The sequence below is a fragment of the Mauremys mutica genome, chromosome 24 (genome assembly GCF_020497125.1).
Source record: "Mauremys mutica isolate MM-2020 ecotype Southern chromosome 24, ASM2049712v1, whole genome shotgun sequence".
NCBI lineage: Eukaryota > Metazoa > Chordata > Testudines > Geoemydidae > Mauremys > Mauremys mutica.
The window spans coordinates 3,143,473-3,170,626 of NC_059095.1; the positions used below are offsets into that span (position 1 = coordinate 3,143,473).

The following is a 27,154-nucleotide window of genomic DNA, read 5'->3' on the forward strand; positions in this document are numbered from 1 at the left end:
CTGGGGCGGCGGAGGCCAACCAGACTATTCACCCAGCCGCTCGCCCAGCCTCGCCGCGCCTCCTTTGTCCCCTCCCCCGGCGGCCGGGCGCGCGAGGACAAGCGGGGAGCCGCAGCGGAGCCCCCATGGCGCGGCCGCTGCCCCGGGCGGGGCCCCCCGCGCAGCCCCCGCCGCAGCCCCGCTGAGCCCTCGGGCCGCGGCTCGCCAGGATGCCCGAGGCGGGCGCGCCAGCCCCGGGCTCGCAGGAGGGCGAGCGGCAGAGGCGAGCCCCGGCGGACGCGGAGCCGGCACCGGCCGGGGTCCTGGGTAGGCTCGTGCGTGCGGCCCGGCGGGGGGGGGGCAGCGGGGCCGGCCCCTGCAGCGCTGCGGGAAAATCCCGCTGGCCCGGGCTTGGACCGACCCCCCCGCTCCCCGCGAGAGCAGCCCCTGCCGGGGGCCCGGCTGCGCCTCTCCTGGCGGGGGGGCTGGAGCCGCAGCTCCCCTGCAGCGCGGGGCGGGGGGGGGGTCTCGTGTTCCTTGTAACCCGAACGCGCCTTTGCGGGTTCCCTGCCTGGCCCCCGCGCACAGGCTGCCAGCAGCCCCGGGGGGAGACCGCCAAGGCAAGCGGGGCGGGGGGGTCGGTCCTGCCTCTGCCTCGGGCCCTTCCCCATTGACTGTGTGCGGGGGGTGGGGTGGGCAGCGCTCCCTGCAGATGCCACCCAGCTGCTGTGAGTGAGGCCAGCAGGACTTTGGGGAGCAGAGGTGGGGAGAGCTAGGCTGGGGGGGGGGGCAGGAATGCTCCTTCAAAGCAGCAGGATGGGGGGGGGAGGTTGGTCCTAAGCGCCCTGGACCATGTGGCCTCCCCCTGACTTCCTCAGCGCCTGGGCCCGTGTTGCGGTCAGGGCCCGTCGGGGCGTTGTGGTTCTGCTCGGATCCAGAGGGCTCAGCGTGGGGAGAAGTGGGGGGAGACTCCCCAAAGGCCCAGGCAGCCGCAGGGATCTGCGAGAAGGGAACAAACCCTGCAACTGAAATTCCCAGACAGATGCGGGCGCGTGAGGAGTGACCTAATTTATGTCCTCCTAGGAACTGGGCATCTGTGGCAGCGTAATTGGCGATTAGAGCCTAGTAAACAGCAGCGCTGTGTGTCAGACAGCTGCCTCGGGCTTCCCTGGGAGGCTGGGGCTGCTGGTGGATTGGTACCAAAGCGCTCTGCGGCTTCCGTGACCTTAGTGTGGCGAGCCCAAGGTTAGCTGCACGGGAGCTTGGTGCCGGGCTGGTATGAATGGGAAAGGGAGCTGCAGCTGAACCAAAGAACGGGCGTTAAAGCCCCGAGCCAGCCCGCAGCGTGAATGGGAGGTTTCAAGCCCAAAAGAGTCCATTGATTCCAAGGGAGTCCCACCAGCGCTGAGCGTGACCAGTTATTTCTAGAAGGCCAGGTTTGGCTCCCATTTACACAAGGAGTGTAATCTGGAGTCACTTCACTGGCACCAGGAGAGTGACTCCCGAATTGCAGTGGTGGAACTGACACTAGAATTTGGTCTTGTCTCGTGGGTTCTGCAGGGAGCTGTCAGCATTGCCGTTGTGTCTGTTCTCACAGGGGGACTGAACCAGGACTCCCGGGTTCTGTGCCCCGGCTCAGGGAAGGGAATGTTGTCGAGTGGTTAGAGCAGGGAGCTGTGAAAGTTGAGACATCTGGATTCTGTTCTAGTCTCTGGTTAGAGCTGGGGGCTGGCAGTCAGGACTCCTGGGTTCTTTTCCTGCCTCAGCCACTTGCTTGTTCCGTGACCTTGGACAAAATCACTTCACCCCCCTGTGCCATGAGTAGAGTGGGGATAATATTTACCTACCTGCCAGGGATGGGGGGGCAGTCGTCAGGTTTGCTACATTCAGGTTCATAAAGTGCTTTGAGATCCTCAGTGAAGTGCCAGAGATGGGCTTGGTCCCCTGCATCAAGGATCTCTCCAAGGCCTGGAACAGGAGTGCTGCAGACCTCGCTGGCTGGCGCATGATCCTGCCACGGGAGAAACAATTACATTACCCAGGAAGACGCGCTGTTCAAGAGGCTTTTGTGATGGAGCAGTGGGGCTTCCTGGGAGCTAGGGACTGGAGCACAGGCTCCTGCGTAGAGCCAGGGTAGCTGCCCCTGATCGCAGAGGGGATCGGGCCAGGCATGATGCAGCTGCAGACTCAGCACTGAGGGCAGTTGGGCTCTGGCAGGACTTTCCTGCACTAAGTTTCCATCTCCCGCAGTGGGAGCTGGAAATGAACCTGGGAGGGGGCCGGCTTTGGATGTCCCATTGTACCAGGGAGGGAGCAGGGCCCAACCCCCAGAAGCACAGATGGTGCTGGCATGGGGGGAAATGTAAGGCCCCGGGTCCCTCTCCAGCTGGGTGGTTGCAGGGGGCTCTGCTTTGCAGGGGTGGTGGTGGAGGTTCTGTTCATTCATTGCCAGAGAGTGGAGCTCTGCCCAGCTTGCGCGGCCAAAGCAGAAAGTCCGAATCACAGACAGCAGCAGCACTAGTCCTGTGGACTCTCACCTCCCCATCACATACCTGCTCCCATTCCACACCGGCCTGGAAGGCGTGTTCACATCCGGGCATGTACGTTCACATGCACACTTAGTGTGTGTATCTGTATGCACGTGTACTGTCTTACACTAGTGTGTGTGCTGGCGGGTGCAGGGGATCTGAGAGCTGGCGGGTGCCTATCTGTGAACGCGTGTGTCAGCATGCCTGTACGTGTGAGTGTGCATGCGTGTGAGTGGCGTGTGCATCTGGATGAGTAGCACACACCCCTGCCTTCCCAGAGCAGTGCCTCCTGCCTGCCCGCTCGGAGCCCTTTGTTTCGCAGCCTGTAATCACAACTCTCGGAGCGAGGCTTTAATAATTCATGATCGGCAGGAGGATGAGCTCATCCCGCCTGGTGCGAGGAATCTGCTCCTTGGAATCGCAGCTTGGGCTCTGGGGGGCTTCGTTTTGTGGGCCTGGCTGAGCCGCCTCCCTGCTCCTGCAGTGCAGAGGTCCTTTGGAACCCGGCCACCCTGGACCCGTGTGCGTGGCTTGGAGCGCTGCAGCAGTGGGGCCCAGCACAGACTCTGCCATGCGGGCTCGGGCCAAACCTCCTCCAGCAGTGAGACTGAAAGGGCAGCAGCTCTAGTGCCATCTGCCCCTTGGGCAGGGGAACCCCAGTTTCTGGCCCCAGGCCTGGCAGGAGATCGGGGTTCCATTGGGCTTTGAGTGTGCTCACAGCACAGGGGCTTGGAGCCAGGACTCCTGGGTTCTCTTCCTGACGATAGGCGGGAAGGTTGATTTCTGCAGCGGTGGGGGGGGAGTGAGACTCTGGACCTCTGGGTGCAGTTTCCAACTCTGCCACTTGCTCAGTATGCGATTCTGGGGGAGTCCCTGTCCTGCTCCCGCCTCAGATTTCCGATCCGTAAAACAGGGGTGAGAATCCCCTACCATTCAAAGCCACTCACGTGGAAGGTGCCATGTACAGTCAAGGCAAAGAGACAACTGGCAGCATCCATCGCTAGCAATGCCCCGGTTGCTGGTGCTTGCCTGTGAAGGAAGAGCCCTTGGGCATGGCTTTATTCTCTCTCTGGTTTGCCGCGGGCAGGAGTTTATTTCTCCCTTTCCTGGATGTGATGAACAGGATCTCGTTAACAATAAAGATCTGGAAGAGGCTCAAGAAAACAAATGTACTTGGGTTCCGGGCACAGCTGAGAAGCGAGTTGCCTCCCTGCAGAGATGGGAACGGGCTGCATTTGGAAGAGAAGCCAAGACACCAGAAATGAGGCAGTTAGAAACAGAGAGAACCCGGCAGGGAGACGAAGCAGGGTGGGGACACGGAGCCGGAGATGTGGGGCTGTTTCTTTAACCATCAGGAGTTCTTTATCTAACCTGCTCTCTCCTGTGGGGCGGCACGGCTGGGACTTGGCTCTGGGCTGGTGAATCAATAAATGGCTAGTGTGGAAATGCTGGGAAAGCCCCCTGTGGCTGAAGCCTCTTTGCCAAGCAAACCTCTTCCATGTGGCTGGGAACATGGGGGAGGAGGATTCCCAGCTGCTGGAGCCACCGCTCTGGGTGTAGCTTATTAATGAATTCCATCCCGTGGCTGGGCTCAGCTCGCTTTAAAGCCGTGCCCATGTGAACTGGCACTGCCTTAGCGGCTCCTTGCCTTGTCAGGGGGAGAGGGAGGCTCTTGGGATGGTCTGCCCTAGGGCTGGGGCTCCTGGGGCTGCATTGCTGCCTCAGCAGGTGCCGCTCTGACACTGAGCCGATGCCGTCGAGGGTGCTGCTGCTGGTACCACCCCACTCGCTGGCAGTAGGAGGGGGCCAATTCCACCATAGGCTAATTCCATCCTTCCACTCAAATCCCCAGGGTGGTGCTGACTGCATGCAGGAGCTGCCTTCACTTCCTGTCCTAAATTACTGGGTAGTGACTCTTTATAAGGCTCCGTGGATCCTTCAGGCTAAGTGATGAGTGTAGTGCAGCGAGCTGAATGGGAGGTGTGTGCACACCACTGCCCTCTATTGGATGGAACTAAACTGCTCATCCGTATGTCATAGGCCGTATACAGCTAACTGCGAGTGGTGAGTTTTCTTTAGCTCAAGGGGTAGGAGCTTTCAGAGCACAAAGATCAGAGTTCAAGGTCAGTCGGTTATCATCAGTGAGTTCCAGCAGGGAGCCCTTTGCTTCCGAACACTCCTGGGTGGTTATTCCAGAACCTGGACTCTTAAGGCTGCTTGGTCCCTGCTTCTCTTCGGGCATCTGACCTGGTGGTCCCTGAGCTCTCTGTGTCTGCGGCCCAGCATCACCATCACCACAGTCTGTGATCACTCCGATCTCAGAGGCACGAGCTGCTCCGGAGCTGGGCTGCTGCCAGCATAAGCAGCTTTTCTGGTGGCTGGAAAGGAAAGGGTCCTGCTCTCCCAGGCAGGGTGTGCTGCCCCCACCTCCTCGGGGAGCTCAGCTGGGTCCTCAACCCCATGCAGAGGCGTGAATTTGAGGGGGTCCGGCTGGGAGCTGTTTCCCAGAGCTGGGGGCAGTCAGACTCCAGCAATGGGGCGCGAAGCGGAAAGTCGGGTGGATTAGCAGGAGACCAACTGGGGGCTGGGCTCAGAGGCCAGGCCAGGCTCTGCAAGAGCCACATCTGCTGTGGGGAGGAACAAAGCAGAACAGCAGGGTCCAGGGCAGGGACAGTCGTTCCCTTTATTGCACTGGAGCTTGGCGCTGGCGGATCGGCCCCTTGGAGACGAGAGGCCTCTGTTCCCGTGTCAGGTGCGGTACAGACAAGCTTCCCGTACAGCGCCCCACCAACGGGCCCCCAAGGATCCCCCGCAGGGGGAACAGCTTCAGTCACCGTGGCCTGTTCAGTCCCGGCATCTCCCATCAGTCACCGTGACTCCTACGAGGACGATGACCCAGTGCAGGGCCTGGGATCCAGCCCTCAGACCCAGCTCTGTCATGTGCAGCCCGAGTCGCGGCCGCTAACTCCCGCCTTCAGGGGGGCTCTGCAGTCACGTGGCTTCCCCCTCCCACCGGAGAGAGGGCTGCGGTGCCCATGCCAAGAGCGCTGGAGGAAGGGTCAGCGCGCAGGCTGCCAGGTCGGAGGGAGCTGCGGGACCTGCAGCTGCCGCTTCCGGTCAGGGGAGCTGGGGATGGGGCAAGAGAAACCCAGACACGGGGAAAGAGACGAGCAGCGTCGTTAACGCGCATCGATCAGGTGCCTTAACGAACCAGACGGCTGCAGTGATGTGGACACCAGACAGGCCGACATGTGAGTCACTGACATACAAGGGAGCCCACAGTTTCGTTATAACCCTGCTACCATGTCTGTGCACCAAGGAGGTCACTGGCAGCTCACCGGGCAGAATTCCAGCACCGGGCTCCACAGCCAGCCAACCCCGAGTGCTGCTAGATGCAGGATTCTTCCTCGCTTCCTGCTCAGCTGCCACATCCCACCCCAGAGGTGGCTGCATTTTGGCCCTGCAGATCACTTTGTCACATGCAGGATTCCTCAGCACCAAAGACCAAGGATTTTATTCTGCTTAGCGTGGCCGTGGCTAACCGCAGTGCAAGGGCTCTCAGCCCTCATGCTCCAGGGCATAAACGGATTGCTGGCTGTGGCCAGGAAGAAATGTCTTCTGCAGTATCTGGCAACTGGGTGCATAACGTGCACCAGCCAGTATTGACCAGCGTCAGAGCCAGAATGCTGGGCTGTTCAGAATGCAATATGTGCTGTTCTGATGTGGCAGTTTCTTATGCTCCTCTGCTGGTCCATAAACAAGGTATTTGGATTAACAAGGCAAGATGGTGGGTGGGGTGCAGCCATCTACTATCGGGTGCAGGTGCTGCACCCCATTCTCTGCAGTCTCTCCTGGATGTCGGTACCAGAGGAATCCTCTGGGTTGTTTTTTTACTATCACGCAGTTCCTCCAGACATCGCTGCCGAGTCAGGTCTGATCAGAGGAGCTGTCAGGCAGAGCTGCCGACACGAGCCCATGTCCCCCGTTCAGATGGCCTCTCGGCTCGAGATCCAAAGACTCCACTTCAAACAATGCTCTTTGTGAAGTTTCCTGTGGTGGGGCCAGATCCTCAGCTGGTGTGAGGTAGCCTGTGGGAGTAACTCGGTTGGAGCCACGTTGCTGCACCCGCTGACAGCCATGGAGGAGCTGGCCTGCAATTTGTTACAACAAGAAAAACTGATCAAGGAATTAAGAAGAATCCTTGTACTTTTCATCTCAAAGCGCTTTAAAAAGGAGTATCATTTATCCCCATTTTGCAGATGGGGAAACCGAGGCACAGGAAGGGGACATGATTTCCCACTGTCACCCATCAATTCCCAGGCCTGCCACTGGCTTGAGCTCATGCCCTTAGGTCGGTCCAGTGTTCTGTCCACTAGGCAACACTGTCTCCACTGCCATTCCTGCTCCTGCCCTCTCTAGAACAGGAGGGTCTTGTGTCCAGGATCTCTCTGTCCTTTCAAACTACCCTGATTTCCATGACCAGCTCAATGAAGCACCCGGAGTCTGTCGTGTGACATGGAATCACAGGTGTTACACAGCTGTTGTTTGCATCTTTAGTTTACAAAAGCGTACAAACAGGCTTCCACCCAGCTTGAGTTCCGGCTTTGTCTCCCTTGTTTACCAGAGACCGCACCCTTGTCTGGAACTATATATTAATATGCAGTATATTACTCAGCTAATCTTATTAACCTACTGTATACAGGGTGCAAAAGTTTACAGACAATCATGGTGGAGTCTCCTGTCTGTAAAATGCACCCATTTGTCCAGTTATCAAACCTGTTGCAGGCTTTACCTTCATTCGCTGTCCCAAACTGTTGGGTAGCATTGCTCTGCAGCTGTTAAAGAGCTGCCACACGTTCCACTCCAGAGGTGGCTGCATTTTAGCGACAGCAGGAAATGATCCCTGCCAGACACTGAGAGGGTGAGGGTCAGTACAAGGTTACACACCACTCCAGGCCCACTTAAACTCTGGGCTTAAATGGGACTTCAGTGGCCCATACACAGACTTTGTCAACTTCATCCAGAACTCAAGCGGCATCTAGGGCTTGTGCCGCCAGCCCTTTCGCACGGGGATGAACGTCTCCCTTAGGGATGAAATGATCCAGTGGGAAGTCAGATCTTATTCACCATCCATCTCCAGCGTTTCTAGGAAAAATGAAAAGCAAGATGCTGCTGGTATTGGAGATCCTAGACAGGAACCAAGCCGCAGGGACAGCGGGCACATGGCACTGGCATGCTTCAGGGCGGTTATTGCTGCGTGCCTCATGCCGAGGGCCGTCGCTGATTAAAGGGAGAGCAAAGAGCCAAGGTTCTTCATAAACCGCCGCCTCGGGTTCGGTGGGGTGGTTTGGTTTGTGTCACTTCAAAGCTTGAGCTTTAAGGACTTGAAATGAAATGGAGGGTGGAGAGGGAAAGGTCATTGGAACAGACTCGCAGACACCTGCTGCAGAGCCTGAGATTAACCCCTGGCTCCCTGGGCCGGACGGCATCCGGCTGGCTGCCTGGGACGCTCAGAGGGATTGCCACTGGCACGTGCAGAGTTAAAGCAAGAGCGACAGCGGAGGGATGGGAGAGGGGCAGAAGGGTAGGTGGGTGCGAGGTGGGGTGGCAGGAGCAGGCGATGGGCCTGGGGGGAGCCTTGCCCCTTCTGTCTGTGCAGTGCAGGGGGCAGCGCTAAGGGCTGGGGTAATCTACAGCCCTGGAGAACTCCCCATTTTAAGGAGGCCAGGAGCAGGAAGCCTCCCAGCCACCCTCCCCCACAGCTTCCTGCCCTCCACCCACCCTCCTGCTGCAGCTGTGCCCAGGAACCCTGGGCATCCACAATGCTGGGCTTGTGCTCACCATCCCGAAGGCTCAGAGAGCCCTGCTTTGTTCCGTGCCCACAGTGGGCAGCCAGCAGTGCCTGGTGGGGAGTAGGGCAGTCTCGTGGCCAGGGCAGGCAGGGGGCTTTGGGAAGGTGTCTATGCCCAGGTGTGGCGCCTGGCCTGGAATGCACCCCGCGAGCCCGGGAAGCTGCCTCAGGAGCTGCGGCATTGGCCAGAGTAGGGTTTGCAGTCACGGAGCCTGCCAGCCTGCCCCGCCCAGGCTCCCAGCTCCACCGCACAAGCCAGCCACCAGCCCCGCATCCAGTCTCCTGCCCCTCGCAGGTCATAGGAACAGCCCCAAGAGCCCCTGTGAGGGCAGGGCACAAGGCCACCCCATCCCAGCTCCGGCCAGATCAAGCCATGGGGCTGCCTGGCATCGGGTGTCTGCAGGACGTAGCTCTGGCCCTGCAGATGGGACAGACCTCAGGATTGTTCCATCCTGTGCATGCCTCAGGGCCTCGGGGCCTCTAGCAGCTAGTCCCCACCCGCCCCTCGGGGAGATGACTGCGCAGGCTGACGGGCCGCTCGCTCCTAGGACACGGTGCCTGACCATCTGCCTCTCTTTCCCTCTGCTGCCTTTCCCCCAGTGGGGATCAGTCCCCAGACCCCCGCCGGGAGCCCGTGGGAACCTCAGTGCTTAGACCCGGGGGTAAAGGGCAGCTAAACTGTTTGTACTGCTGGAGCGGAGGGGGCTGTGCAGAGCGCCATGGTGCCCGAGGGGTTAAACGAGGCCTTGGCCCACACCCAGCCAGAACAGGGCATCCTTTCAGCAGCACTCACCAGACTGGCGAAGCCTCAGGCCTGTTCTCGCCCCCTCTCCCACCCACACGCGGGGCTGCAGCCCAGGGAACGGGGCAGTGAATGGAGAGCGAGGCGCTCAGCCCCTGAGAGGACAGTGGGAAACTGTGCCTGGGGAGGAGGGAGGTAAAGGGTTAATGCTCCGGGGGCTGGTGCACCACCCCTGCTGAGTCACATGAAATGAGTTTGGTGGGTCTCAGCCTAGGTGCAGCACGGTTTGGCACAGTCGGTGGTGTTTGCTCAGGAGGGACCAAGGACTGGAACAGCTGGGGGCTGCGGGTCAGGACTGGGGGCATCGCAGAGCTGGGGCTGAGGTCTGGGATAGCAGGGGGGGCTGCGGGTCAGGACTGAGGGGCATCGCAGAGCTGGGGCTGAGGTCTGGGATAGCAGGGGGGGCTGCGGGTCAGGACTGAGGGGCATCGCAGAGCTGGGGCCGAGGTCCGGGATAGCAGGGGAGCTCCGGGTCAGGATTGAGTGGCATCGGCAGAGCTGGGGGAGGGACTCTCCCCCCATTGTACCTGCTCTGCTTGGGTCCAGCTGGTTTCTCTAAAACCTTCGCTCTCCCAAGCGCAGCGTCTCAGGGAGAGATCCGCTCCCAGGCCAGGGGCCTGTTGGGTCACCTCCAGCGAGGGTCCCTGGGGGTGGGGGGCTGGGTCAGCTTGTGGGACAGTCAGTGCCTCCCGGGGAAGGTCACCCTGGCCACACGACAATGAGGCACGTGCCAAGGACTAGTGGGGTTCGGTGTCTGTGGATGGGTGGGGAACCGGGGAGGGAGCCAGGCCCGGATTCCGCTTGCCGCAGGGCAGAGCCCAGGCAGGGCCTAGCCAGCCGCGGGTGGTCACCAGCCAAAGGCAGAAGAGACATGGCCAGGAGCCCCTGGGGGGGGGGGGGATCAGTCCATCTGTCTGCTAGCCCCTCCCCCCTGATTAGGGGTGTAGCCCATTAGTGGGGTTCAGGCCTCAGCTCAGCCAGCCCCAGGCTTCTGGCTCAGGACAGGTTCTGGGAGCTGCCCGGCCCTGCTACCCCATTAGCACTGGGGGCGGGAAGGGCGGGTGCTTCCTGTGTGCACCTGGGCCTGAGCCAGCCTCTGTGGCAATGCTCCCCACTGGGCCAGCAGGCACAGCCGGTTCCCCAGGGTGGGGCAGGCCCAGGGTCATTCCCCTCTCCCTGCCTGGTGCAGTGTGGGGCACGTTTGCCCAGACAGCACCTGCCTCCCCGGGAGCCCTGCTGCCACCCAGAGCACCCTGCGGGGTGGAGCTGGGTGGGTCTGAGCCCAGATGCCCACCTCACCCCCTGGCACCAGCCAGCCCCTTCCCTGGCAGCCTCAGATAGACTCATAGACTCTGTGCTCCATGGCTTTAGGGGCGGGAGGGGGGTTGAAGCATCGGGGCAGTTTGGGCCACCGGTCCCAGCAAGGGGCAGCGTCCCCTGCCCCAAAGAGCTCCTGGTCCACGGGCCTGATCCTGCAAGGTGCTGGGGGCCCTGGTCTCCCCCTGGCACTAGTGGGAGACGAGGGAACACAGTCTGGTGCAGGATCGGGCCTTGGTGCGTGTCTGTAGTGCCCACCCCCCAGGGGCAGGGGCAGGGGTGGTGAGCTCCTCCTAGGGCCCCTCCGGGGATCTCCGCTCTCTGGGGGCCGTTGCTGCGGTTTTGTGGCATTTAATTGCAGGCAGGACGGGCGTGATGGGGGTCGGGGGGGCATCTGAAGGTGCAAGGGGCATGCAGTGTGCCCCAATATGGGCAGGGGGCTTGTGGATGCACAAGGGTAGAAGGGCATGCAAGCCAGGGGCACCTCTGAGCGCAGAAAAGCCCAGCACGGGGCTCTGTATGCCAGGGCCGCTTCTCCCAGCCAGGCAGGGAGCCAAGGATGTGCCTGCCCAAAGAGGGGGCCCGGACCCCAACTCCAGGGGGAGCTGGTGGGGCAGAGCTGGGCAGGAGCCAGAGGCCTCGGCAGGCAGCAGGGGAGAATTACGGGAGGGATTTGGGGCTTGGGCTGCCCAGCCGTCGTCCCCTTGCCAGGGCGGCTGAGAGTGGCACCCGAAGAGGCAGATTTGCCTCGAAGTCGGGGGTTTCCTGGCTAAGCAAACGGGGAGCTGGACAGGATGAAAAGGAAGAGCCGGAGGGAAGCGACCGGCTGGAAGGAAACAGGGACCGGCCCCCTGCTCCCATGGGGGCTGCGGCGTGGGGCCTGCCGCAGGTTTCCATGGAGACGGGTTGCTTTTGATCCTGTCAGTTCCCCTGTCTTCCCGGCTTCCCGAGCGAGTGTTTCCAGGCAGGGGCTGCGGCTGAGCAGGGGGCGGCTCTGCGGTGGGCCCAGGCGCCGGGGAGGGACGTAGGTAAGAAGCTGGTGGGAGAAGCGAGGGGATGGGGGGGTGGGCGAGGAGACAGCTGGGCTGGGGGAGGGGGGTGTAGCATGGAGCTCCATGGCTCCAGCAGGCTGGGACACTGGAGTGAGGGGGCAGGCTGGGAGATGGGGCGGTTTGACTGGGGGTGGGGCAGGATCTGCTGTTCTGCCACGTGCCCGGAGGGTGCACGGCCCCAGGTCTGTTCCGTCCTCCCAGGGAGGCCTCTGGGCTGAGCCTGGCTCGGGGGCACTCGCCGGGAGCGTTTGCCAGTCAAGCTCCTCTCTGGGCAGCTGCCAGGGAGCCCGGCCCAGCCACCAGGGGAGGAACCGAGCCCGGGCAGAGGCGAGCGTAGGACACGCTGCCCGAGGGCTGAGAGAGGGGGAAATCGTTCTCTGGCTCTGGGCCAGGCTGACTGACCTGGGGTGTATCCGTCCAGCTGGCACGTGGGGGGACAGCTGCAGACGAGCGGAGAGGGGGCCATGGACTCACTGCCCTGCATGGTCCCTTCCAGCCACCCCCTGCGCTGGGCCCAGACCCAGAGCCCTTGCAGCTCTCCGGGCAGTCGGGGGCTGCAGGGAGCCCCCTTGCTGCGCTGCGTTGTCGGAGCTTTTCACCCCCCGAGCTGCGGGGTCCAGCCGCATGCATGCTGATCTGGGGAGAGGATCTGGCCAGTCTCTGCTGGTGCCGGATCACCTGGCCAAGCTGCCAGCCCAGCGACAGGCCTGCCGGGAACGGGGATGTCATGCTGCAGCCAGGGCCGCCCACGGGATTCAGGGGGCCTGGGGCACAGCGGAGGAGCTGCGGTGCTTGTATTCACCCGGCGGTGGTCCGGGTCTTTGGTGGCTCTTCGGCAGCGGGGGGCCCTTCAGTCGCTCTGCGTCTTCAGCAGCACTGAAGGGCCCCCCACCGCTGAAATGCCGCCGAAGACCCAGACCGCTGCCGGGCCAGGGCCCCTGCGGGGCCGGGGGCAAATTGCCCCACTTACCCCCGCTCCCAGCCAGCCTTGGCTGCAGCCTGTGCCAGCCCCATTTCAGAAAGCTGGGTTCCCAGCCGCCACCTGCCACCTCTGTCAGGAACAGCCAGGGAAACCCAGGAGAGTCTGGCCCGAGTTGCCTGCAGGCCAGCAGCTGCACAGGCGGATGGGAAGGGAAGAACCTGCCTTCCTGGGAGAGACCCCCGTATCCCGCTGCAAAGGGCCGACCTAGTGGAGAGGAGAGATGGGATTTCAGCAGAGACCTTCGGGGGGTGCCCGCTCAATGGAAGGGGAATAAGTGGGAGCTGCCCCCTCCAGGGCTGGCTTTGATCCCCAGATAATCACTTCCACTGAGCGCCAGCAGCTCTGGCTCATCTGTTCTGATGGAAGCGCCCCCGGCATGAGGCTTTGAAGAGACAGAACAGGTGGCCGTGAACAGGGAAAGATGCAAGAGGAAACCCCTGGAGCCTGCTGACTCGGCCGTCTGGCGACGTTCTGGACAAGGGGCCACGTGTGTCTCTTAGTCACGTCTGGAGAAGACTGAGGAACCCGGCTGAGCCAGGGGAACGGGAAGCCTGCTGACGGCAGAGGAGTCCCTCCGGCCCTGGCGAGCACAGGGCATTGCCCGTTGGCAGGAATCCTCTGAGCCACGCTGACGCCTCGCTGGGTCCTGCACTGACTGTACTCGGCAAAGAGACCTGGGTGTCGCTGGGGACGGCTTAATGGAGACCCCAGCTCAGTGCACGAGGAACGGGACAGAGGAGAATGTGATCATGCCATTATACAACCTCCACCCCCGTCACCCGGACTGCTCGTCCCATCACCTCCGAAAGGGCAGAACAGAAGTGTGGGGGGCGGGGGGGGGAGACAGGAGACGAGAACGTCTGTTAGTTATTTGTATTGTGGTAGGGCCTAGGAGCCCTAGTCATGGAGCAGGGGCTTGGTGCTGTACCACCCAGAACCAAGAGACAGCCCTGCCCCTGAGGGTTCAGCTGCCTGGAGCGACTCCTACAATGGCACTGTTTAGAGAGGAGGCGGCTATGCGGGGACAGGATGAAGGCAAACCACAGGCGTCTGGCTTACTTCTCCCCATCAGGGCACAGCCATGCCTCAGTTTCCCTTCTCTGGCCTCCAGTTGCCCTCTGAAGACAGTCCCACTCTTGAGCCCAGACTGTTCCGGGGGCTGGTGATCCATGTGCGAGAGCCCCCGTGTGTCTTTGTGTGAGGATGGCTCTGGTTGGGTTAGGGGTGGCCTGGTGCACGCGCGTGTGTGTGTGTGTGGGGGTGTATCCTGGGCACGTGTTGTGTAAGGTGTCGAGGGGGTAAGTGTGTGTTTTGTGTGTATCATGCATGTCATGCCTGTGTCATGATTTGTGTGCATGCTGTGTTGTATCTTGGGGTGTTGTGCCAGCCCTTAGCCCTGGCCAGCTGCTGGCAGCTTGTGCCCACCCCGGCATGGCCCCATCCGGCCAAGACGCTGTGGCTCAGTCTAAGCGATGCCGGTCACTGCCCTGAGGGTGAGGCCCAGCGTCAGCCCCGGCTCAGTGTAGAGTTGCCCAGCCCCCTCTTTGCTTTGACAAGCCAGGGCTCCCGGCCTGTGGCCTCCCAGCCACAGCTCGGTCTGCCCCCACCCCGTCACCCCCTCCTCCTTCCCCCATCCCCTGGAGGGATCAGTGTCCCCTGCCCCTTCCCTGCCGCGCCCTGACCCCCTTGTTCTGGCTCCCTTGGCAGACAAGCTTTTCGGGAAGCGACTGCTCCAGGCCGGGCGCTACATCATGTCCCACAAATCCTGGATGAAGACGGTGCCCACCGAGAACTGCGACGTGCTGATGACCTTCGCCGGTAAGGGGCCGCTCAGCAACACGCGCCAGGAGTGCCTGCCGCTGGAAGGCAGCCACCTCTGTGCAACGGTGTCACGACAGGAAGAGGCAAAGGCACGAGGGAGGCAGCATGGGATGATCTCCGCTGGGAGAGGCAGGATGCCTGGGCTAACACCCTAGCACTTGTGGAGAACGCCGGGGGGAGGGGGGGTTAGGGATCCCAAATGCTCAGGCTTTCAGCTCATTGGACAGAGATTGCACCCTGCAGCGCAGCACCCCCTAGCGAGGGCCTTGGGGTCACACTGCCTGGGAAGGAGGAGTGCCCCTCCTGCTCCCTGCAGCACTGGCGTCTAGCAGAGGGTGCTACCTCGCTTCCTGCAGCAGCCCGAGATTTTCCTGGTAGCCGACCCTTCCCAGCCTTGGCCCATAATAGCCTTTTGGCCCAACCCTGGTGTCCAGAAGTGGAATAGCTTTGTGGGGGGGGGGCTGCAAGTCAGGACTGAGGGGCCTTGGCAGAGCTGGGGCAGGAACAGCAGAATTGGGGGTCAGGATCGAGGAGTGGGGGCAGGGCTGGAACAGAAGAGTTGGGGTCAGCAGAGCTGGGCCAGGGAAGAGAGCAGGCCCCTGACTGCTCCCCCACAGGCTCTCACTTGGAATCAGCGTCTGCAGTCCCACGAGCCTTGCACGATATCCCCAGAGCCCACAAAGCAGGACGTTGCGGGCGGGGGGTGCCCGCTCCCTGCCTGAGCTGCTGCCCACCTGCGTCTCCCCGCTCCCCTTCCCTCAGACGCGACGGACGACCACACGCTGCTCTGGCTCCTGAACCACATCCGGCTGGGCATCCCCGAGCTCATCATCCAGATCCGGCACCACCGGCACACCAAGGTGTACGCCTTCTTCGTCACCGCCACCTATGAGAGGTAGGTCGCACCCCCGCCCGCGCTGGGATCTCTCTTTGGGTCGCTCCCACCCCGTTGTCTTTGGGGAGGGCTGGAGGAGGAGAGGCGTGGGGGTTCGTCCCGCGCCCTGCTCCACGTCACCCAACCCTCACGGCTCCCCCCCTCTCTCCGGGGCAGCTTGCTGCGTGGGGCGGACGAGATCGGGCTGCGGAAGCCGGTGAAGGCCGAGTTCGGGGGGGGCACGCGCAGCTTCTCCTGCGAGGAGGATTATATCTACGAGAACATCGAGAACGAACTCTTCTTCTTTACCTCCCAGGTGGGCACTGCTGGGCCAGCCCCGGGTCTCTGGGATTGGGAGTGGGGGGCACCCTGGCACTGCAGTGGGGTCAGGCCTCCCCCCCGGCTGCTCTTCTCACCTGCAGGGCTGGCACGGGCGCCGTGGGATTGGGAATCCATTGGGGAGGGTGGCTTTGGAGTGAATGTCCTGGGCCTCTGGTGGGAGTACTGGCTCTCCCTGGGCGCATCGGGCGATGCTGTTGGGAGAGATGTGGCAAAGCGGGCTCCTTTCGTGCTGCGCACCGTCCCTGGGGCTCACTCCTGCCTCTCCCTGTCCGCCGCAGGAACGGCAGAACATCATCAGGTACTGGCTGGAGAACCTGCGAGCCAAGCACGGGGAATCGCTGCACAACATCCAGTTCCTGGAGGGGCAGCCTGTCAGTGAGTGCGGCGCCCGGCCCGCGGGAGGGAACTGATCGGAGCCCACTGCCCCCTCGCGGCCCTGCCCACGGGCTTCAAACGGACTGGCCCAGGGAGATGAATAGTCAGCTGAAAATACCTGGGCCGGCTCATCTGGCCCATTTCCAAACAGGCTGGGGTGGTGGCGTGTGTGCATGTGTGTGCATGTATATGAACATGCGTGTGTGCATGATTGTATACGTGTGTGTGTGTCACATAGGCCATGGCCTGACCATTTTGGGCTGGGCCAAACGTGAGTGGTGCTGTGGCCCCAGGGGCCAGGTCGCGAGGCCACTCACTCAGATTTTGCGTGAGTTGGGGAGTAGGAGCTCATGTGCCACCGGGGTCAGGCTGCTAGGGCTGGGGGCGGGAGGCTGAGAGAGTCAGAGGAGGTTCAGATGAGGGGAATCTATGCCCCCCCTTTAAATGATGTTTGGCAGCCCATGTGTGCGTGTGCGCATGCATGTGTGTGTGCATGCGTGTAGCAGCGGGAGCCTCAAAGCCGTGGGGAGGTGGGAGCTGCTTATCCTGCGGGGACTGTCTGACTTTTGCAAGCCCTAAATCATCCCCCGGCACCTGTCCCCAGCTCGCAGCCCTGGCTGGAGCCCGGGGAAGGGAAAAGACCCCCGCGTCTTCTTGGGCAGGGCTGCACGGGTCGGGGAGCGCCCGGCCCCTCACTGCTCTCCCTCCTCACGCAGTCCCCGAGCTGGTGGCCCGCGGCGTCATCCAGCAGGTGTTCCCCGTCCACGAGCAGAGAATCCTCAACCGGCTCATGAAGTCCTGGGTGCAGGCGATCTGCGAGGCCCAGCCCTTGGGTACGTACCCGCCGCCCGCTGGAGAGCTGTTACCCCCCCTGGGAGGGGCCGGTGCTGCAGCATCACCATGGCGAGGCAACCACTGATTCCAGGAGGTCAGGAGAGGGTCTGAAAAGGGGGATTTCCCCCCAAGTTGCTAATAGCCAGTCCATACACGTGATCCTTGCCGGATGTGCCCCAGCCGCACGTGTCCCTCGCCAGATGTGCCCCAGTCCATACATGTGTCCCTCGCCAGACATCTCTCTTGCCAGACGTACCCTACACGTGTCCCTCGCCAGATGTGCCCCAGTCCACACACGTGTCACTCACTGGACGTGCCCCAGCCGGGCACGTGTCCCTCGCCGGACGTGTCCCTCGCCAGACATGCCCCAGCTGTATACGTGTCCCTCGCCGGACGTGCCCCAGCCACGCACGTGTCCCTCGCGGGTGTGCCCCATTCACTCACATGTACCCAGACAGACATGAGCACCCAGAAACCCAGACACTAAATGCAGCCATCCAGGAAGGTCAGTGCCCACTTTCCAGTGCCTGGATTCAGAGCCCGGCTCAAGGCACCGGAGCATCTCCTGCCCCCTCTCCGTCCGCCCCCGCGGCCGTCCATGGGCCCCGACCTGGCTGCTGACTCCTGCTCTCCCGTCGGCAGACGAGATCTGCGATTACTTCGGGGTGAAGATCGCCATGTACTTCGCCTGGCTCGGCTTCTACACCTCGGCCATGGTGTACCCTGCCGTCTTTGGCTCCATCCTCTACACCTTCACCGAGAACGACCAGGTGAGGGTGCTGCGCCCGGGGAAGGGCTGGGGGAGCCCCGGGAGATGGAGCACTGCAGTGGGGCAGGGAACTGCGGTACTCGCTAGTGCCCCTTGGGCTGACGCTCAGTGCTGCGTCCATTTCCCCCTAGCTTACAAGGTGGGTCATTTCAATACGGGAGTCGGGACTCCTGGGGTCTATTCTCAGTACTGGGATAAAGGAGGGCAGTGGAGTCTAGTAGTTAGAGTAGTGGGGACTGGGTGTCAGGACTCCTGGGTTCGATTCCTGGCTCTGCTGCTCATTGCTTGTTATTTGTAACCTGTCCCCACCCGCCCTTTGCCCCCATGTCTGTTCCTCCCAGACCAGCCGCGATATCTGCTGCGTGGTCTTTGCCATCTTCAATGTCATCTGGGCCACGCTCTTCCTGGAGGAGTGGAAGCAGCGGGGGGCCGAGTTCGCCTACAAGTGGGGGACCCTGGACACGCCTGCCGAGTCCATTGAGGAGCCCCGGCCACAGTTCAGGGTGAGTGACGGGGGTGGGCAGCCCAGGGTGATCTGAAAGCCCCTTTGCCTGAAGTGAAGTCACTCCTGATGGCACCAGGCTATTCCAGGAGCGGGGCAGCCGTCCGCAGAGCCGAGCTCAGGCCCTCCGCACCCGCAGGGAGCCCAGGCTCCGGCGGCGAAGGCTTCCCTATCAGCCAGCGCCCAGAGCTCCCGCCACATCCTCAGCTGGCATGAACTGGGGCAGCTCCCCGGAAGCCCCCCGGGCAGGACCTGCTGAGGATCTGAGAGCTGGGCTCTGATGCTGACGGGAGCCAGCGAGGGGCAGGGCCCCGGGCTCCAGGGCGTGGTGAGAGGAGACAGGAAGCTGTTAGCACGCCGGCATGTGTGTTCGTGTGTGTGTATGCACACGCGTGTGCGTGTGGCTGGGAGAGTTTTCCTGAGCCCGTGAGCGTGTCGGTGGACGTGCACGACGTGTCCCCGCAGGAAGGTTTGTGCACGTGCGTGTGTAAGTTAAATCCCACCGTGCCTGGGAGGGAGACTCTGGGGCACTTCCCCTTCCTTCCCAGCACAGGGGTCTCCTGGGAACTCTGCGGCAGATCCCCAGCTTGGTTGCCCCAAAATCCTGGAGGGATCTCCCCAGGTGTGTGCGGGGGGGTGTCTGGCTCATGGAGGGTCACAGGCTGCCATCTCCCCCTCCAGGGCATCAAGAGGATCAGCCCGGTGACCAACGTGGAGGAGTTCTACTACCCGCCATGGAAACGTCTGCTCTTCCAGTGCCTGGTCAGCCTGCCCGTCTGCCTCGTCTGCCTCTCCTTCGTCTTCCTCGTCATGCTGGGGTGCTTCGAGCTGCAGGTGGGTGACGCTGTCCCCGGCCCAGCCCCGCTGGCCGCTGCCAGGTGCCTCTCCTCCCGCCAGCAGCGGGCGCTAAATCCTCCACACTCCTGGGAGCAGCGCGGGGGCGCCACGAGCCCCTGGCTCCGTCACGATTCAGCCCGGCCTGCGTGCTGGCGCAGGCGCGTGCAGGGTCTGCTCACCCCGGGGCTGATGGAGTCCCTGCCCCTTGTGTCCCCGCAGGAGTTTGTGTTGAGCATCAAGGAGCTGCCCCGGCTCATCCGCTTCCTGCCCAAGATCGCCTTGGCCCTCATCGTCACAGCCTGCGACGACGTCTACAGGAAGATCGCGTACTGGCTGAACGACATGGGTGCGTCATTGGGCGCCGGGGGGGGGGCTGGGGATTCTGGGATCAGTCTGCAGCCAACACGGCAACAAGGTTGGGATGTCAGCGCACTCCCAGCCCCTCTGTCCCCCACGATCCGGCCGGCCTCTGCCGAGCTGGGGCAGGCCAGCCAGCAGCCCCCAGGAAGGCCCTGACCCCATCCAAGCTCTGCTGACTCAAGTTTGGGAGAAGCATTGGGGTTCTGGGGACTTCTCCAAACCCGCGTCCTCTGGGGTCAACCTCCCGGGCCCAGCGGCTCCTAGCGGGAGTTCCGTCCTGCTGTAGGAGCCGGGAACTGGTCATTTGCTTTCGTAACACATCCACACTTGCAATCCGCTGCATGTCCAGGGCGTGGAGACGCCCCAGCTCATCCCAGGGGCTAATCTGGCCTGTCACGGAGTCCCCGGGCGATGCTGTGGAACTGCTCCCTGCAAAGCCAGGCAGGACTCTGGGGAGCCTCCTTTCCCTTGGAGCAGACTGTCTCCAGGGCAAGAAGCTCACACGGCTTCACCTCCTGGGTCTCTCCTTGGAGCATTCAGCATCCTCTGCCCCTCCGTGCGCTTCCCACAGCGAGTCTCCCCAGGCGGGGTCCTGGGGGGCCACAGGGTCCTGCCCCCCCACTTCGCAGTCAGATGTGACTCTCAGCCAGCCAGTAACACAGAGGTTTATTCGATGACAGGAACAGGGTCTAAAACAGAGCTTGTAGGTACAGAGAACCGGACCCCTCGGCCGGGTCCATTCTGGGGGGCAGTGAGCCAGACCCCCACGTCTGCACTTCACTCCTCGTCCCCAGCCAGCTCCAGACTGACACCCCCTCCAGCCCCTCCTCCTCTGCTCAGTTCCTTTCCCGGGCCAGGAGGTCACCTGACCTCTTTGTTCTCCCCCACCTTTAGCATCCCCTTGCAGAGGGGAAGGGCCAGGCCATTAGTTGCCAGGAGACAGAGGGTCGGCCAGAAACTGAGGCCCCCCCCCCAGTATTCAGAGGAAACATTAAGAACAGTCCCACTTCGTCAGAGGCCTCGGGTATCCCAGTTCTCACCGGGGCAGGTGCATCCCTGAGGTCAGCGCTTGGGCCCAACGGAGCGCGGCTGGACCTGGGCACTGAGAGGTCTGGTTACTTCTCCTCGGGGCCCTGCCTCACCCTCCCCACCCCCACTCTCTGTTCACCCCCCACCCCACCCCCTGGCCTGAGTCTCTCTGTTCTCGTTCCAGAAAACTACCGGCTTCAGAGTGCCTACGAGAAACACCTCATCATTAAAATCGTCCTGGTAAGCTAGAGCGGGGTTGCTGCCGAGGAGGGGAGGGTGCCCTTGCTGGGAGCAGCCGCAGCGGTGCAGGGTGGCTACCGCAAGGAGCCGATCAGCAGCCGCGGCCGCCGGGAGAATCCTTCGACCCAGGTGACCCCAGCTCCGTGCAGCCACCACACCGCCCCCTGTTGGTTGGCAGCAGTGACCGTTCCAGCCTGTGGCTTTCTGAGAGCGAGGGGAGCCTCCCTTGAGCTCTGGCTGCACACACCCAGTTTGTCATGCTGAAGGGCCCCGGCTCAACCCTGGCTGCTGACCGCCGTCCCCCAGGACCCCCCGCGCCAGAATCCCAGCATGCCGGGGAGACCCCTGCTGGTCACAACCACCCTGGAGGATTAAGAACAAGCGGGGATTCTAGGGCCTGCTTGGGACCTCAAGCTGCCCCCAGGCCTGATGGGCATGAGTCAGATGGGGGGTGGGCTGGAGGCCCCGGAGCCCAATCCTGAGGGGGGCTTGACTTGCTGTTTCCCTCCCTCTTTCTCCCCGGCAGTTTCAGTTTGTAAATTCATACCTAAGTCTTTTCTACATCGGTTTCTACCTCAAAGACATGGAGCGGCTGAAGGAGGTAAGGGGTGTCTCCTCCCCAGGGGCCTGTGCTGGGCCGGGGAGGGGATGGCGGAGTCCCTGCGGAGTTAAATCCAGCTGGGCTCTCAGCTCGGCCCCAGGCACCCAGCATGGCCCCCTCTGCTGGCACCCAGGGCTTGCGCACCCACAGCCCCCTGTCGCCTTCAGACAGAGCTGTGGCTGCTGCTCAGACCCACGGCGTCTCAAGCCGGGCCCCCAGAATCACTGGCCCCCTTAGGAAGAGAGGCCGAAACTTTCCATTGGCTCCCGCTCCCATCCGCATGCCGGGCCACCCTAAGCCCTGCCTGGATTCGGGGTCTCCGTTGATTTCTCCTTTTCGTTGTCTCTCTCTCTGTGTTCGTCTGTCCCTTCCGCAGCTCCTGCTCATCTTCTCTCTCTCCCAAAGCCTCGTGCGTCAGCTCAGAGACGCTCTCCTTCCCTTCATCACCCTTCAGCTCCACCTCTTTCTCATCTCCTTTAAGGGCCTCCTGAGCTTTGGCTGGAGCCTGGCAGTATCCAAAGTAGGAGGGGTGGCGGGCGGGGGCAGGCTGTGCATGCCACCCACTGGCAGATTCATCCCACGCCATGGAAAGTTCGGCCGCGTGGCTCAGCCCAGCTGGCTGGACAGTCCGCCCGTCCGCCCGGGGAACAGCTGCGGGACCGTTCCAGTCTCACTGGGGCAGGGGAGCCTTTGAAAGCAAAGGAGCAGTAACGGGGCTGGGGGGTGAGATACGGGCCTTTCCCCTCTCGGGGGCACCGGCTCTGGCCCCAGGGCGGGGGGACTGGCTGGCTCAAGGGGGCAGGAAATGGGACATGGGGCCTTTCACTCAAGGCAGTTGGTTGCAGGTGACAGGGAAGGAGGCTCCGTGTCCCAGTTCTAATTACACCCACCGGCAGCAGACTGAAATTTGCCGTCCTGTGCCAGCTGGTTGGGGGGTCTGGTGTGATGAGTTTGGTGCATCTCAGCAGCCAGCTGAAATTAACCCCTCCCCATCCCAGCAGCCTCAGCGGGGAGGCTGATCAACACCGTACGATCAACTGCCACCCTGTGGGCCCCTTGCACCCCAACTGTGGTGGGGTCGCTGAGCCCAGTGTGCACCCCCTGCTCGCCCCCCCCACTCCCTCCCTTGCCCCCGGGGCAGGGTAAGCCTCTCTAAAGTGGCTGCTTGAGCCCAGCCTTGGGGCGGTGCCGGCGGGATGGAGACAGGCAGGGGAGCGGCTTCCCCAGATGTGACCCGCCTTCCCGGCGCATCTGTCCCCTCCCCAGATGCTGGCCACGCTGCTCATCACCCGCCAGTTCCTGCAGAACATCAAGGAGGTCTCCCAGCCCCATCTCTACCGCAAGATCCAGCGGGGCGACCTGAGTCTGCAGAACATCCGCGACGTCTCCCACACCATCTTCCGCCTGCTCGCCCAGAGATACACGGCGCCCAGGCTGGGCCCTGATCCCCGGCCTGCAGAGCAGCCGGCCAGGCCGGGCCCCGAGCCCGAGGGGGCAGGCGAGGGGCCCCAGGGGGAGAAGTGCCTCAACGGGGGTTGTGGCGTCCCCGAGGAGGAGGAGGAGAAGCGGGAGTCGGACTCAGAGGACGAGAGCGTCCTGGACTGCGGGCTCAAGCTGAAGAAGGTGAGCTTCATCGAGCGGGCCGAGCGCCGGGGCCGGGAGCTGGGTGCCATGGAGGATGCCAGCTTCCTGGAGGAGGGCAGCCCCACCATGGTGGAAAAGGGCATGGACCCCGCTTCCGTCTTCGAGCTAGCCGAGGACGAGGAGGAGAGCGACGGGCCCTCCGGCAGCCCCCTCCCAGAAGCCAAGGAGCTGGCGGTGACCCTGCGGGCCCGGCGGGGCCGGGGGGCCGAGAGCCAGGAGGAAGAGGAGGAGGAGGAGGGCAGGAAGCGGAACCGGGCTTCCTGGATTGACCCACCGGAGGAGAATTACTCCCCCCACCTCACCCAGGCCGAGGTGGAGAGCTGCATGAAGAAGTACGAGGTGAGGGGCTGCCGGGAGCGGGGAGCCCCGTGCGCTGGCCTCTCGCCCCGGGGGGCTCCGTGCGAATCCTGCCTCAAGCAGCAGGCGAGAGGAGTCTCAGTAACTGCCCAGAGTGCCCACATCACAAAGCGCCCCTGGATCCACCCTGCTTGGTGCTCTCAGAGCCGGGGCGGGGCAGGATTGAGGGGCACCGGCAGAGCTCGGGGTTGGTGGGGGGGCAGCCCAGGGCTGGAGTTGCAGGGGGGACTGTGGGTCGGGATCATGGGGCATCAGGGACTCGCACCAGCATGACTTGTCTCCCCCCAGGACACGTTCCAGGATTACCAGGAGATGTTCATCCAGTTTGGCTACGTGGTTCTCTTCTCCTCCGCCTTCCCCCTGGCCGCCCTGTGCGCCCTCATCAACAACATCATCGAGATCCGCAGCGATGCCTTCAAGCTGTGCACCGGCCTGCAGCGCCCCTTCGGCCAGAGGGTGGAGAGCATCGGGCAGTGGCAGGTAGGGAGCGGCTGGGCTGGTGGCCGGGTCCCCATCCCCGCAGGGCAGCGAGAGCCACCGGGAGGGTGGGCACTCGTGTGAGGGCCCAGGCGTGGCGCTTTCAGTCCCAGGAGAGGCTCTAGAGGGTCCGGATCGTGGCCTGCTTTGTGCTGCTGGGGGACTAGCCTGGCACAGGGGATCCCTGCAGGGCACAGAGCTGGCACGGCCAGGCACCCAGTCCTGAGGATCTGTTACCCTTGGGAAGCAGAAGAGGAGCCAGGAGGCTCCCCTCAGTGCCCTAGGCATCCTCCACTTTCACCTCCCTAGTCTCCCTGGCTCTTTCAGACGGATACAGAACCGCGCTTTCCCCAGCGCTGTGCTGTGCTCCACCCCAGAGGTGGCTGCTTGTCTCCGGCAGGAGAAACAACCATGTATTCTCTGTCAAGAGCTGTATGGCGGGAAACACGAGTTACTGTTTAAGGATTCGGCACAGGCCTTGCCATCCCAGAGCGTCCCTCGGGGACAATCCTGGCCTTGCAGCCTCTCTGCTTTGCTCTCTTCCTCAGGCTCCCGGTGTCTGGGGTGGCGACTTGACTCTCCAGATGGGTCGCTCTGTGCTCTCGCCCCAAGCCAGGGCCAAAAGACTCTTCAGCCCTGCTGGGCTCAGCCTTCAGCCCCGTTCTTCACCAGCAGGCCCCAGTGGTAGCGGCCTGTCCTACTGTCCAGCTGCTGGCTCCTGGGCTCCAATCATCCCCACCATCCAGGCCAGGTCTGCCCTCCTAGCCAGGGCCTCTGGCAGACGGGAATGACCAGACAGTGCGCAGCCCAAGCCTGGCTCCCAGCCCCCGCCTCACCCCCAGTGCTGGGCTGCTTTCCTCTTAAAGCCCACGCCCCCATACAGGTGTAGTGGGGTGAGGCTCATCGACCAGAGTTGGCTGGCCCCAGCTTGCTGGCCCTTGAGGGGGCAGGCTGCCCTGTTACGTCTGATTCTATCCAAGGACAGGCAGATAGGGGGACGGCTCAGCCTATCCCATAGGGCTGGAGCAAAGAGGTGCTGAGTGGAATCAAAAAGGCCCCAATTGATGACAACTAAAAATGAGGAAGCACTTGTTCAACCTGTGGAACTCGCTGCCACAGGATGTTACTGGGACAAATACCTCAACGGGAGGAGAGAGTGCTGATTAAGGATTTCATTGGCAGTGGCACGAGCTGTGTGCCCCCTGCTCCAGGGGACAAGCTGGGGAGCTCTCTATTGCCACGCTCGGTGCGGCTCAGGGATCTCGCGCCTTCCCCTTCAGCATCCGCAGGGACCACTCAAGACAATCTGCCACCCTCAGCAAAAGTTCAGTGTGTCTCCTGCGTTGTCCTAGGCCTAGGGCCGCAGATTTGGCTCGGCCATTCCGTCATCGTGACAGGGGCGGCCAGGCCAAATCTGAGTCAGTGGCGTTGTGACCTGGTACACAGGCTCCCATGGCGACTCAGATTTGGCCCAGATGCCCCTCCAGGAGAGGGGCTGGGCGAGAGAGGCTGGGTTCCCAGCTCAGCGCAAGAGCTGGCCCGCAGGTGGCGGGTGTGAGTGGCGCATCTCATCCCAGGGTGTTTGTCTTGCAGAAAGTGATGGAGGCCATGGGCGTCCTGGCCATCGTGGTGAACTGCTACCTGATCGGCCAGTGCGGGCAGCTGCAGCGGCTCTTCCCATGGCTCAGCCCGGAGGGAGCCATCATCTCCGTGGTGGTGCTGGAGGTACGGAAGTGCTAGCAGGGCTGAGGTTTGCTATTGTAGGGTCTTCTGTGAGTGCTGGGGCTGTGCCTGTGGTTTGTTATTGCATGGTCTCTGGTTAGAGCTGGAGTGGTGCATGTGCTTTGTTATCGTAGGGTCTCTCGTTGGAGCGGGGCTGCTGCTGTTTGCTTAGCACAGACCGGCACAGCATTTGCCTGGGAGGGGCAGCTCAGTAGAACTGCTCCGGGTTGGAATCAGAGGGCGAGGAACCCAGAGGGCCGGTCAGATTTCGGGCTTCTAGCCCCATGCCGTTTCTAAAGCAGCCGTGCAGTGCCCCCTGCTGGCACGACCAAGACCCTCCCCACAGCTCTCTGCCTGTCTCCTCCCCACAGCACTTTGCCCTGCTCCTGAAGTACCTCATCCAGGTGGCCATCCCTGACATCCCAGCCTGGGTGGCGGAGGAGATGGCGAAGCTGGAGTATCAGCGCAGGGAGACCTTCAAGGTGAGTCCGGATCCCAGGGGTCGAGCATCCGCAGCTCACACATCCCAGCTGGGTGCGCGGCGCAAGCCTGGGAGGTGTCTCAGCCTAGACGTCATGTCCCCAACCCCTCCCCTGTCCCCTTGCTGGTCGTCTCTGCAGAGAGGCCAGGGGTGGGGTGGATCATGCACAGTCACTGGCCTGCTCTCTGGGTGCTGGCCTGGGGTGATGCACGTCAAGGAGCAGTGTGGGGGTTGCTCTCCCTGCCACGGCCCCTCTTCTGCAGAGTCACCCCTGCCGTGCTCACGTGCCCGGGGCTGGAGGCACCGAAACCCCAGGGGAGAGGCACCTGGAGCTGCGCCGTGACAAGCAGGAGGCTCCCCAAACCCCGTGACGTCCCAGGCCCCTGCCACTAACCAGCTGCCCTCCCCTCCCCCCAGAAACACGAGCGGCAGGCGCAGCACCACTACCAGCAGCAGCAGCGGCGCAAGCGGGAGGAGGAGGAGCGGCAGCGGCAAGCCGAGTACCATGCCCGCAAGGAGCGGGAGGCCAGCCGGGACGAGGGGAAGCCCGAGGCTGCCGGGCAGGACCCCGGCCACGAGAAGAGCCAGGCCAAAATGAAAGGGGCCAGCAGCTCGTCCCACGGCTCCGAGAAGCCCAAGAGGCCCAGCTCCCTGCTGGCCACCAACAATGTCATGAAACTGAAGCAGATCATCCCGCTGCAGAGCAAGTTCCTGGCAGGAGGCGGCGCCGGGGCAGCCAGCACCGCCACGGCCCAGTCGCCGACCGGCAGCGAAAACAAACTGCCCGGCTTCCTGAACTTCAAGTTCCTGAAGTCGCCAGAGACTAAGAGGGACGGGGGCACCGAGAAGGTCCAATCGCCCACCAAACCATTCAATCCGGGCAAACTGTTCAACTTCGGCAAGTCCGAGGGGGCTGGGGGAGGCGGGGCCAGCGGCAACGGCACCACCGCCTCCCCGCCGCAGCGGCCTGGCCCATCCGCCGAGGGTGGCGAGAAGCAGCCGCCCAGCAAAGCCCACCTCAACGGGCTGCTGGACGAGGGTGGCGTGGAGGAGGGTGAGCTCAGAGCCGAGGAGGAGAGCACAGGCCATAAACTCTAACCGGGGGATGGCGGGCAAAGGAGCCACGGATCCCGGGTCTGTTCTTCAAGTAGAATTAGGACGTGCCCAGCCTGGGGTGGGGCGCTTAGGACACCTGCACCCTCCTGCGCCATCAGGAGAGCGGAGGTGGGTGTGGAACGTGAGCGGTGACCGTCCCATCCGCCGCAGCCCGGGAAAGCAGAGCTCGGCGCCTTGGGCCTTGAGACACCAGCTTTGGTGATGAGATCGGTGGCCTCAACTCACTGCCAAGAGGCAGTTCAGCATCCTGCGGGAGTGGAAT

The 27,154-nt window shown here is 62.7% G+C and overlaps 1 protein-coding gene across 1 annotated transcript; it reads left to right on the forward strand.

Annotated features, from left to right (window-relative positions):
• Positions 1-185: 185 nt before the first annotated feature.
• Positions 186-27,154, forward strand: ANO8 (anoctamin 8). Its single transcript, XM_044998233.1, has 17 exons — positions 186-306; positions 14,219-14,329; positions 15,095-15,227; positions 15,384-15,522; positions 15,827-15,923; positions 16,640-16,756; positions 17,400-17,527; positions 17,868-18,029; positions 18,710-18,862; positions 19,085-19,211; positions 20,439-20,494; positions 21,021-21,095; positions 22,362-23,078; positions 23,385-23,576; positions 25,167-25,298; positions 25,667-25,777; positions 26,194-27,154. The coding sequence occupies exons 1-17, from the start codon at positions 210-212 to the stop codon at positions 26,872-26,874; spliced, it is 3,228 nt and encodes a 1,075-aa protein (XP_044854168.1). The 5' UTR covers positions 186-209; the 3' UTR covers positions 26,875-27,154.